This window comes from Polypterus senegalus, chromosome 9 (genome assembly GCF_016835505.1).
Source record: "Polypterus senegalus isolate Bchr_013 chromosome 9, ASM1683550v1, whole genome shotgun sequence".
NCBI classification, from domain to species: domain Eukaryota; kingdom Metazoa; phylum Chordata; class Cladistia; order Polypteriformes; family Polypteridae; genus Polypterus; species Polypterus senegalus.
In genome coordinates this window covers 57,660,904-57,674,655 of record NC_053162.1, presented here as the reverse complement: position 1 = coordinate 57,674,655, position 13,752 = coordinate 57,660,904, and the positions used below count along the sequence as shown (strand labels likewise).

At 37.8% G+C, this 13,752-nt stretch overlaps 1 protein-coding gene across 2 annotated transcripts in view; it reads right to left on the bottom strand.

The window, feature by feature from the left end:
* The window catches only part of abcc12 (ATP-binding cassette, sub-family C (CFTR/MRP), member 12), a 136,896-nt gene that overhangs the window by 59,316 nt on the left and 63,828 nt on the right, over positions 1–13,752 (bottom strand). For both annotated transcript variants that reach the window (XM_039763118.1, XM_039763119.1), the window contains 3 exons: positions 12,383–12,517; positions 3,925–4,024; positions 3,767–3,832 (listed from right to left, as the gene is read on the bottom strand). In XM_039763118.1, the coding sequence (XP_039619052.1) occupies positions 3,767–3,832; positions 3,925–4,024; positions 12,383–12,517 (301 nt within the window). The remainder of the gene's footprint in view (positions 1–3,766; positions 3,833–3,924; positions 4,025–12,382; positions 12,518–13,752) is intronic.

Genomic DNA, 13,752 nt, shown 5'->3' with positions numbered 1-13,752 from the left:
ATACAAAGTCTTCTCCATAGAGGTGGAGAAGAAAGATCGAAAAAATGAACGGAGATTAGAGGAGGAAAAAGAGAAAGCTGGAAGCTGAAAACACGTGAGGGCAGGCTCACTGATAAGAGCAAGCAGCTGTGAGGAGAGCCCCTCAGGAGTGTTAGGTCGACATTTGGGGGCAGCAAGAAGTGATTTCTTTTGCTGAGCGCTTTAGAGGAGAATGAGTGATCAGAAGGCTGTTAGCGCGCCGCATAAGGCCGCGGGAGTCGGGGCTCGGGAGGTGGAAGCCCTAGCGTGAGCGGCCTGGTCACTGGGGAACCCAAGTCTCGGTCTGGTGAGAGCCCTATGGAGCCAGAGACCGAAAGGCGACCAGACTAGAAGGAGAAGGGCAGCTGCAGGTAGGGCGAGTCCTCTGATGCATGGCCCGGATGGGAGAAGCAGGGGAGCCGCCAGCTGAAGAAGGCACCGGGTTTTGTTTTTTAAAGGATTGCTTCCAGCCATTGTTTTTACCTCATTGGATTTATTTATTGGATTTTAACCCCCACATTCCACTTGTTTTTAATGGATTATTTATTTACGGACATTTTGATTGCACTGCACAATTTATCTGGACACTGTTTTGTTTTATTTTTATTTGTAATAAAAGCACTTTTGCACTTTCGCACCTTTTCCCTTGCTTTGCTTGGTGTCCTCATTGTCCAGCTCATCTGGTTACATTACTGACGGTGTCGGGATCAAAAAGGAAGTGGGAGCATGGAGCAGACCTGCATCGTCATATCCTTTTTGTGTTTTATATTCTGTTTGCATTTTTTGACAAAACTCTCCTTTTAGAGCATTTTGATCTCTTTGATGTTCACTCTGGATTAGAGAGAATGGATTAAGAGGGCCTTCCCAACTGGTCATCTTAACATTCATAACATAAGATTATCAAACCTGCTTAATCTAATTTTTAATGTCACAAGGGGCTGGAGCCTATCGTGGCAACATAAAGCAGAACATGGCCCAGGACAAGGCAAACTAGTCCATTACAGGACCTTTTCACACACACACTCACACTCACGCTAACAGAGGGCCCAAACTGGTATTGCTAATTAACCTAATCTGCACATCATTAGGTATGCTAGTGGATGATTCATGCAGAACTTGCAAACTCTGCATTGGCACTGACCGGGTGCAGGATGCAAGGCTAGGATACTCGATCTAAGAGGTGGCATCACGATTGCCATTAATTAAAAGTTTACATCATTACTAAAGCTTCAGAAGTTGCTATTGTGAATCATTCAGCATCACTAGCTTATTTGAAACAGTATGATTAATGACTTGTTTACTACTGTATAGGGACTACTTAAGAACAGCATCAACAACATTGAGAAAGTCTCAGTAATCCAGCCAAAGGCAGTGTTTATGTTTCTTCAGATAAAACTGTTTTATTGAAGTCACAGAAGCTTTAATTAAACATTTACTTATCATTGCATTGTAAAGTCTCTCATCTGAGGAGACACATCTAACGATCCCTTGCACGCTGATGAGGACTATGGCTGTTCCCCAGTGGACGTAGGTATCTTGACCTCGCTTTATATTTATATACTGTACTAATTTACTCAGCTGACGCTCAAGAAGAGAAGCTTGCAGATATGTAAAAGAATTCTGTTTCAAGCCCATCACTTATGCAGCTCCCTCCTCCACTAATTAACTTGCCTACAAATTTAATTGAAAGACTCTTTTTTTGTGAATTGTCATCAGTAAGGCCTGCAAATTGCAAAGAATATGTATTATGCAGCTTTAAGATTGTTGAGTTTAGCATTAAAAAAAAAATCCATCTCCTAAAAAAAAAAATCAGTCTTTTGGGAAAAAAGCAGCTGCATTTTCAAATGTTCACTTGAGCTCTGTTATTGTTAGCCAGCTCTGACATCCAGCCTCTCCCAATCATTCCCCACAATTCTGCAATTAACTGGGGAGACCATTTAGCAATGAATATACATATTTCATTACTATGCCCACTTCTTAACCTACAACACGGGGGTCAAACTTGGGTTTATTGAGGACCAAACATAACACTCTTGCCACATTTCCTTTACACACAAGACACAGGTACCTCTCTGCTCATCACAGCCATATATTTAGCCTCACATCTCCCTTCAAACTGTCCTCCCTCTTTTTTAGCTTTTCTTTTTTTGGACATTACAGTGAGTTAACAAAGCTACAATCAGCCATGCGACCAAAATAAACACTGAGTGAAAAAATGACGTAAAGTGAGAACAGCAGTCTGGACATGAAGTTGTAGCTCCAAAGAACATCCATTTACACCTGCATAAAAATGCGTCACTACGTTAAAAAATTTCAGGTGTAAATGCATTGGTGATGGATCACACACACCATATTCGTAGTTGACCAAAAAGAGATAGTAATCATGTTTCAAACAAGCAGAAACACAAATGTGTTTTCTATCTACATACAACAACTGAGTTGGCAGAAAAGATAAAGGAATCATGTAGGACCGCAGTAGCAATCATGAAATAGTTGTGCAGCTTTAAAAAGTGAGCACAGTGGCATGAGTGAAGTTCAGCTACCACCTGCTTCATGTGTCTGTCACGTATTTTGCATCATGCCAAAACACTACAGTTCTTTATGGTGATATGGCATGTCACTGGCTTTTTACTTTTTGAGCAGCCACTTTCCATTTTACCTTCAGGCAGTAGCTGCAGTATAGTGTGCTGTGCAGATAAATGCAAGGAGACACTGGAGACACCTTTTGATATCAGGTGTAAATATAAGCTTTATATAGATACACATCTGTACATGAATGCTATCTGTGGCCAAACGTAACATGTTATGAATATTAGGTTAGACCACTTTTAAGAGGGCCAAGGACCAACTGTAGCCTGCTGGCCTTGAGTTTGACACCCTCGACCTAGGGGGTCTCTAGGAGGTGGATGATCACATGCACACATCCAACTCACTTAATCCTGACACTCAGGGTCACAAGGAACCACCGGCTACGCAAGCAACACAGAGTAGAAACAAACTCCATTACAAGACACACTCATACATAAGACAGATGCATTACCTCATTTTAGAGACGTCAGTCAACCTAATGTGCACATCTTCCCATAAATGATGGAAGTGGATTGACTGGATAAAACCCTTACGGACTCAGAAGGCACATGCAGATTCCATACACAGAGTAAATTGTTAAGAGCAAAAGTATTTGCATCAGACAGTAACTGGATGGAAGATTTTGAACATACATGGAACATCATAAAATTATTCACGTTGCTAAATGATGTAAGGTGGGAAAATAGCAAAAACATATTTATGAAGGTGGCAAGTACAAAGCAGAATGCACAGTATATAATGAAACAACAGAGGATTCCAAAACTTTCGAAGTTACAGACTTGGTCGTCACAGGTAATTCAAACATTTTCCACACTTTTAGTGCACACAAAGTAAGTTAAAAGCACTTTGAACATCTGGAACATTTGTTTAGCCAGCAGCCAATTTGGTTTATTTATGTATTCAGTTGCTACTTGCAGTACAGTACATCTGGTAAAGTATCTCTAGGTCAAACTTATTTTTGCTGCATATTTTTAAACAAAAATGTCAAGAAAACAAGTAAACTTTAAAGGAAAACTTGCACTTAAATGGAATGAATGGTGTTGTATTTGTCTTTTAAAGTTTGTTTTTAGCTTAACTAATTATGATAAATGTCACAACAAATGCATTTCTCAATAGAATGGGTATGCATAGTATTTAAAAATGGAAGTTTTGAGCAAACCTTTTTTATCCACTAATTTTGCGTTCTTCTGGTTTTCTATGGAAAAATCATCTGATGCTTCAAAAGCTGAAAAGAGAGAAACACATGGAAAGATTTCTTTATGTATATTTCAGCTTCTATGCTGTGTACTGCCACTTGGCATCATGGGAATACTTTACCAGGGTTTTCAATTCCATTCTTCATGGGCTCCACAGAGATCTTCTCTGGGCGGAGAGTTGACTGTGTTGACTGCTTGAAAGTCTTCTCTTCCTTTATATCCTTCAAAAATATATTTACAAATTTTCATTGTTAATCTTTGAATTGGACTTGCATTATTCTTTTTCTGTTTGTTTTAGAGACTGGAACAGTCTACCTTCTTGGAGAATGGAGTGATATAGTAATCATTGGATATGAGGAAAAAAAAAGAAAAGAAACAAAATCAATACAGCTTAGTATTGCAATGTTCTTTTTCCTCTTTTTTATTTACAATACAGTATATCATCAATACACTAAGGCAGTGATTACCAACCTGTTCTATGCCAAGCAACCCCAAGAAAATGTTTGATTTATGTTCGCACCCCATACAATAGCAATATTGCATTTGAAGATGAAGAAGTCAGATTTCTCATATTTGAACCCAAAATTAAACCACATACAGTACTGCTGGTGAATACTGTACATTGAACGCCAAAAAATAAGCTTTTAACTCAGTGCATACAAATTAAAATACAAATGGAGTATTTTACCTTTATTAATCTCAATAATTTTGTAACTATGTCCCCCGTGAAGCTAGACACTTGATTAACAATCCAAAGGAATTCTGCAAAGCATCAAACGGCGTACGGAAACAACACACTTATCAACAATTGAGGAGTGTGGGGATTGGAGAGCAATGACGAAGCACAGACGATGAGCTTTGTCTCCCAATAACACCTGCACTGCAGTTTAAAAGCAGAAGAGCCAGGACCACCAACAGGAGAGATGAGCTGTGAGTAAGCAGCAGGTGTTGCATCCAATTCAGTCCCCCCTTGTCCCCCCTGGCAAAAATGTCTATGAAACCTTGGCATCACTGACATTTGACGATCAGGATTTGCCCAGAAATGATTTTACAGTCCCTCCCTTTCAAAGATCCAAGAGTACAATGGGAAAAAGATCTCTTAATCAATATATAAGAAAAGGAGTGGAAGGTAGCAATGCAGAGAATTCACTCGAGCTCCATATGCGCAAAGCATACAATTATTCAACTCAAAATTATATTTCAAGCACATATGTCTCGCTTAAAACTGTCCAAATGTTTCCACGGCAAGATCCAACCTGCGAACGCTGCAATCAAGTCCCCCAGCCTCATTGGGTCACATCATTCTGGACAAAACTTTTTAAGTGCCTTTCAGACAGCCTTGGTGTCACAATCCCTCCTAACCCATTAACAGCTGTGTTTGGTGTTCTTCCAGAGGGGCTTAAAGCGGAGAAGGACAAACAAACTGTGATTGCCTTCACTACACTATTGGCACGCAGACTTATTTTGCTAAACTGGAAGAATCCTAACTCTCTCCTTTTAAGTCAGTGGGTAACTGATGTTTCATACTATTTGAAATTAGAAAAAATCTAATTCTCAGTTAGAGGATCTGTGCATAACTTTTTCAAAACCTGGCAGGATATAATCAATAATATTTTAGAATAAGCTGTTAAAGCACTGAGGAAGTAATTCTCTTCGCATTTCTTTTACTTCTCCATGTACTGTATCTTTATCCGCCTATTACAGTTTTTCTCAGTTGCTTTGGTGCATTTCTCACAACAGAACTGCAGTTCTCAAAACTGCTCGTTCAATTCCCACAACCTTTAGTCAGTTGTGCACATCATAACAGCAATTTCTGGGTGTTTTTGTCATTTTGCAGTTGCTTTAGTTCACTCAGACAGATGCTTATGTGCAATTCTCAGCTATATCATACATCAGCGGTTGCTTATGTCATGATGATTAAAATGCATTGTGTAGCCCTCTTTTGCATAGTCTTACACTCCAGACAAACTTGTCATTTTGTCATTGTGTAAGTCATTGCAGTCAGAAGTGTTCAACAAGATATCATTGGTTGTCAAGTGTATTTTATAGGTTTCTACAAAACTTTTTTTAGTTTGTATTCACAATACTAATGATTCCTGCACCACCTTAAATTGCTCTCAGGTGACACATTATTCGGGGCAGATGTGAGATCTTCTCAGTTGCTTTGGTGCATTTCTCACAACAGACTTAACATTTGCATAACAGCGAGTGCATTTCTCAAAACACTTAGTGCAAATGGCAAAACATCATCAATGGCAAACAACATCAAAATACAAATCACATTTCAGTATGTATATATTGTTTTCGATGTGTAATTTTTTTCCCTTCATTTCATATGTTATGCATAAAGTATTGAAATGGATTTTTTTGCTAGACTCCAAGTGCAGTGCATGGTATGTCACCATATACCTGTGCAATCAATAAAATATTCTTCTTGAATCAATCTCCAGCAATCGGTGTTTTGTATTTTTATGTTTCCTGCCCTTGTCATTCAGAATGTTTTGTGCATCAGAAAATGTTTAGATTGTGACAATTTTATATTAATAACATAACTTAACATTTTGGCTGTCATGACCGTGGATGATGATTCATGGACTTGGCATTTTGATGGCACTGACATGTTCAGCGATGTAAATACTTATGGATTAAGGATTTTGAAGAGGTTACCTGCTTTTCCTGGTCATCCATGATGTTTTGCCATTTGCACTAAGTGTTTTGAGAAATGCACTCACTGTTATGCAAATGTTAAGTCTGTTCTGAGAAATGCACCCAAGCAACTGAGAAAAACTGTAAACTCCTCTAGTTATGTATTTTTACAAGCTTTAAGTTTTACTCCGTTGGCCATGCCCTCTTTCTCAGGGGTGGGGGTTGATTTGTTTTCAGTCCTGTTTTTTTTAAAAATTGATCTATTTGTATGGAATGATTACAATAAAATCAATAAAATTTGATAAAAAGAAAGATTTGGAAGAAGATGATCCGCTGTAGCTACCCCTAACGGGAGCAGCCGAAAGAAGAAGAAGATCTTTAGTAAGTGCTTTTCTCTTTTATGGTCTGTGGCTTGTGGGCTTAAGTTTTGTTTTTTGTTTAAGAATTTTGGATCATAGACTTGATATTGGTTACTTTTCCATTTGCCTTTCAGGCACTCCTTATGATACTGCCTGTTTGCGTTCTTTTTATTTACATTTTGTAGAATAAATCTTTATATACAGTATAATGGAACATTGTTTTTGTTGACATGGCCAGGGATTTTATGGTTCCCCGCTCCCTATTTAACCTTGGCCTCATTTTGGCCTGTGCTGGGCATCAAGACTATTTCTCCTATTTGGGACCAGGCTGGTTTTTAGTTTACAGGCCTCATCTTGAGCCTTAAGGCCTAATTTGAAGAAAAGCATGCATTTTCTGTTTTGTGAGTTGTGCACAATCATAACTGTTTTAAGAATTTGAAATCCTGACTTTTATACGTTCAAACAGTATTTTAAATGTGAAACATTCTAATCTCAATTATTGGATGACAGCCTAAACATGAGAGCTTAACTCATAAAGATTTTGAACTACAAAATGTGTTTTGTGCCTTAACTGAGTATCCCAGCTCTTGCAGTGAATAATTGAAGTCCATCTGCACAATAAATAATGAAAAGATTAAAGTGGAATGGATTTTTTCAAGGGTTTTTTTCCTTTTAGGTGTAAAAGATTAACACTTTTTTCCTTTTATGAATATAATTTCAAATTTAACTTCAGTCAGATAAACTGAACAATAAACTGCTGTAAATTACAGAATTAAATCACAGTACTTAATGTTTTAAAATATAAAAAAATCAGAATATTTTATTGTGACCCAATCATTGTCATATAGTTCCTTTCCAGTTTATTCTGTCTTTTAACCCTCATCTTTAAGATTCTTTGGAACATATAAGTGAAAATGAAGAAGAGGAGAGCAGCTTAAGAAACTTTGTATACCAATGGTGGTAAACAGTGCATTTAAGAAGGAAACTTTTGGGCGATCTACAATGAAAAGAGTGCCATACAGTTCAAAAAGAACAATTATTTACGGTGAGCAGACACTGAATGGATCAATGTCAGAGGCTGCTTAAGAAACATACAGCACACTGCAAATGCTATGGAAACTAAAGAAGAGGGGAAACAACACACCAGCACCACAGAAACCTTGAACCTCAACTCTGCACAATACATTTTCCAGTCATACTAAGGGTCATACAGCCATACGCTTCAACAATACAGTCAAGCGAGTGTTTCTTTTCACCAAAGGAGGTCTTCATTTGACACATTATATATTTTTAACTGGGCTAATTCAGAGAAAACACAGATATAGGATAAACTTCCAATTTATCTCCAAAACATTTTTTCAAAACTGAAAATAGAAGAGGCATCTGTGGACACTTTTATACAGTAACTGCACACCAAACAGCATGCCTTTGGAAGGTTTCTCAAGTCATCTGGGAAGCTTCTTGAAACATCTAAAGAATATGCAAACTCCACTCAGAAGATTCAGTCAGTACTACTGCACCCTTATGCTTACGTCCGGGGGTACCATAACTTTTAAAAAGAGTACAATATGTTCAATAACGCAGGTGACAGTAGGGAGTTTTAAAGAGATCTTTCTATTTTATTGGGTAATGTCATCATTCAGATTACTAAAATAACTAACACAATCGTATCTTTGTCACTCACATAGAGCATTTCCAAATAACAGTTGTCTCAAATTGCATATCATTTAATTTATGATACCTGGAAATGAAATATCAAATGTTGCACAAATGACCTTTTCAAGCAATAATAAAGATAAAATGGGTACATTTCATTTTAAGGGTTAATTAATGTAGTGCCATTAACAAATGTAAAACAAATACAGAAGTCGAGTAAGTGTTACTTAACATTTAGAAAATATTCATTAACAATTACAGTGGTGCCCACCTGAGAATCCATCAATAGACTTTAATCTTACGATATCTTAATTGTTTTACCAGCCAGATGGCATCCCGGAATTTAAATAACTCAAAGGCGTATGCCACATGCATATTCACGCTACACACGTACATCGATGGGATGCACAAAGACATCCTGATTTTGCTTTTGCTAGTTCTGCTATTTTTTAATTGTTAATGTATTTCCTATGGTTGAAGTTCACAACCTATTCATCAATCCATCATTTTTCCACAACAAGGTCATAAAAGATAAGGGAATGAAAAGTGGGTGGGACTGGGCAACAACCCCTTAAGCAAGTTATCATTCTGAGATATGGAAAATGAATCAGCCATTATGAAACAATCATTTAGGGCCATTATCAGTATGGTGTATCAGAGATCGTCACTCATAATGAAATGCAACAATGCTTGTGAAAGCAGTGCAAAACATAAAAGAGCACGGCAAGTTGGTGTTCAGAATGGTTAGTTTTAAACATCGTCAATAACTAGAATCACCACATCATCAATAGGAACAGATGCACATATTTAGTAGGCCATTAGCACGGAAGTAGTCGCCAGCAGACATAAAACTGTTAAAATATAAAAGGAAGTGCTCAGATATTTTACACAACTACTGAGCTGATAATTCATAACAGCAACAGAAATATTCATGCATTTTGTGCAATGGCACTATAGTAGATAGAATAAGTAAATAAATTAAAGCAACTTCACCAATAGCCTACAATGAAATGAAATTAAAAATAAAACCAAGAAAAAATCATATATTTCGTATGAAGGCACTACAATGAATGGAACACAGTAATTAAAACAAATTTGCTATCAGCCTACAATAAAGCATCTCCCTATTATAAAAATAATCTTGGAAGGCTTGGACGTGATTTTCTCGGAGACACTGCCTGCTGTACAGGTTTTTAAATACTTGAAGCACTGTGCAACATGCAGATCACACAGCACATCACAGGCAGCAGCCATCAGCAGCTGATCGAGCAAAGAGGAGGTAAAAAAAAAATGTATTTGTTTCCCATTGTATCACAGTTTAAGGGGGGGTTTCAGATGAGCAACCGCATCTCCTTCGTGTGCGTTCAGCCCCCCTCTTCACAACGCGAGAAGCAGGGACATGAAGTGGCTGGCGCATAGGGTGCCCCAGGGGCGTGGGGGTGAGCAAAATTAAAATAAATTAAAATAAAACCAAGAAAAAAAATACAGAAAGGAAAATGAATCTCAAGAAGTGAAAAGCATGAAAACACTCAGATTTGTGACATCTATCCTAGGCCACAGATTTGTCTCACTCATCTCTTCTCTTTATGTGTTTTTTTAGTCATTTTTTTTTAATTTGATAACTGTAAATTTGTTTAAATTAATAATTATAAAAAAGAGCTGATGCAATGAATCCTCTCCTTGGCCCAGTCGCAAAAACATGGCCTGGTCTTTCTTAGGAGACTCGTTATTGACACGGAGACATTTTCTGTAACGTATTGTATTAGTAGCCACAACTGACAGGTGACAAAATGAGTGACAGACAGTGGCTTTTGTGGTTAAAGGCTGGGAAAATCTTTTTAGCACAATCCAGCAGTATTGTAATCAATCCAGTGTATTGTGTATTTTGGGGCCAGTTTGTTCTCATTCTCCATTTCTAGGGATTGTTTCAAAGCCTGCAATATCTGAAAAGGTCTAATGTTATGTAGCACCTTGTGCTTTGTTGAAGTGGTGGGGCTTTCTTGTTCACATTTTTTTTTTTTTTTTGTTGAAATATTTTGTAATGGAATGATTTTTCAATAGAGTTCAGAAATCTTAACAAAGATAACATGTTGTGTCTAAGCTGCAAACTGTGAATGAGCAGCATTAGCTTGGGGTGAGCTTAAATAATAAAATCCATAGGACCATCTTAATCATACTTTTAAAAATGATTATCTCAATAATGAATGAAACATCTAACAACACTGGCAGATGCAAACTAATCCTGAATAAAACTTAAAACCTACCCTGGCAGCATTGGGCACAAGGCAATAAGCAACACAGAACAGAAGGTCAGTCCATTGTATTGCATACTCATCTAAAAAACTTTGCATGGGTTCGGATGTGAAAATAAACATATGCTAACAAACAGGACAATGTGTACATCAAGAAATAGCAGATTTATAAAAAATGGAATACACATTTCTACACAATTTACCTTTATAAAGCACAATCATCTTGTAAACGTGCATATATAAATTTGCCTAAAGACTATGCTAATCAGCTTTGCGCATGTCCAATCACGATGCTCCAGAACTTCATTGGCTGGTAGAGCAGCCTGTCACCTGATGCATTGTGTCCTATGATGAGTGCTGCATCTAAGAACATAAGAGCATGTGCAGCATTATAGTACCTCTCCTCTATGTTCTGGGCATTGAAGAAAGACTTAAGGTGCCAGTGTTTCAGAGGGTAGCCGCATCATCTAGCACATATAATGACATGATTGCTATTACAATGAATAGTTCAGACTGTATGAAAAACTGAGAGTTCACTCAGTTGCCTTTCCAACTAGCCAGCCAAAACTTACAGACCCATCATGTCTGCCAAAGCTGCTGTGCCTCAAAATTGATGAATCACGAGCTGACCCAGGCCAATGAGCCATGATGTTTGTCAGTCTCATCTTGGCATCACAGATGACTTATAGATCAATGGAATGTCAGTGCTGATGGTTAAGAAAAACGTCATTCTATTTAGATGCCCTTATTCTAGTGAGTGTGTCAAGTACAGGAACAGGAACCTTCTGCATATTTTATTTATATATTGACAGAAGCAAGTTATGTTTACTAAATTATACCCACACCATAAGAAAACTGAATGTAGAGCCTCGTCAGCTAGCACAGAGGCCATGAGGAGGTGAAGCATGGCTGAGATATTCCTGACCTGTCAGCCAGTTCCCTGAAAAGCCACAACAGGTAGACTACTGTATATAAACTAACGTAAAAAACAAATAATTTCTTCATTGCAAAAACACAGAATTGGCCCTTTTAAAATGGAACTAAAATGGAGTCTGTACATCACATTCATCACTTTTAAGATTTCATATGTTTTTCATATCAACGCACATAATAATAGCAGATTGGTGATATAAGTTATTCATCTAAGGCGTCAATTAGCTGGTTTGGCAGTGTTCCCCTGCCTGATTAGGAGTGTTGTCATTTTCCAGTTTCTCCAAAATGTTGCATACGGAAGGGTCAGAGTTGCTGTAAATATATATACACTCTCCCATTAAAATTTCTTTACAAATCCTGACTTTTGTGTGTAAAGTTCGGTACATCATTTTGGGCTTCTTTTTTTGTGTGTATGCAAGCTTTATAAATTTGACCCCAGCTCCTATTTAGGGCCACTTCTAAGTTATCAGTTAACTTTCCCTTCATGACTTTGAACTGTGGAAGAAACTGACGTATCCAGTGAAAATCTATAGGCTAAGGGCGGCAAGATGCAAACTCCACAGAGACTGCGATCAGGAAAGGCTTTGGACCCGGGTTCCTAGAGCTGCTACGCACTGTGCTATTTATATCACTTAGGTACAGTACATCCACAACATTAGACTTCCCATTCTCCAATTATTCTCTTAGCAAAACTAAACAAGGTACAAAAAAAAAGACTTCAAAACAAACTCACATCTGAATGGTCAGTTTGATAATTCTGGATGAGTTGTGCATATCTGCCTTTCTTTTCCATCAAGAGTTTATGAGTTCCCATTTCAGAAACTGATCCTTGTTCCAGTAGTATGACATCATCACAAAATTCTAGATACTGAGAGAAATAAAATCATTATAAACATTAATAGACATAAACTGTCAATCCATCAATTTTTTTGTGTCCAAAATACATTTTAAATCCACATCATTTATTCACTACTATTATACCTGCCCATTTTACTAGTCTGTAGATTCTAGGATTGTGTTTCTGTTGAGGTATCCAATCATGGGTTCATATCTTCTTCTTTCAGCTGCTGCCATTAGGGGTTGCTACAGCAGATCATCTTCTTCCATGTCTTTCTGTCCTCTACATCTTGCTCTGTCACACCCATTATCTGCATGTCCTCTCTCACCACATCCATAAACTTTCTCTTAGGCCTTCCTCTTTTCCTCTTCCATGGCAGCTTTAACCTAGCAACTATTTCTCCCAATATACTCAGCATCTCATATATATAAAATCCAACGTCTGTTTGACTGTATGTTTGTCCGCTTTTCACGAGAGAACTACTTAATGGATTTAGATCAAGTTTCTTTCTATAATTTGCTTGAACATTCTGGTTGATTTTGCGACTTCTCTCATAGCGCAAAGTATCATAGTTCACTTGTAGGAGTCATTTATTTGTGTTAACCTGAGACAAAGGCTGGGGGCCGAGGGGAGGGGGAAGCGTGATGTCAGGAGTGAAGAGCTGGGCGGGGCCCTCCTTAGTCATGCGCCAGCCTCCGTTTGAGTTGGTCAACCTCTCGCGACGTGTTGAAGTATACCTTGCCTCTGCTTAGCTAACGATACCTGTTTGATTATAGATTTTTAAACTTCGTCTTGTTTCACTACTACGCGGGTGCAGCCATGGGGGACAGATAATATAATATAATATAATATAATATAATATAATATAATATAATATAATATAATATAATATAATATAATATAGACCTGTGTGTGCGTATATGGAGCAGTAAATTTTTTTCTCAGATTGCTACAGAAGACCTGTGTGCAGCAAATGTCGCTGCGCAATAATGATGTTGTGTTAATGATATAGATGAAGATACACAAAGTCGAAATGAAGCAATCGCTGTGGCTCTACAATGTGCAAATGAAAAACCTCGGCAACGGAGGGCAAGGCTCGAAGTTTTCAATAAAAGTATTGTCTATCTGGACGAATTTTCTCGAGACAAAAATAATAGGACTCATACGCCATTGATACAGCTAAGATATGGTATCGACAGTGTCTTCTTACGAACGCCAGTGGGGCAGCAAGAATTAGTCTTTCTTGAAAATGGCTCAGTATTTGA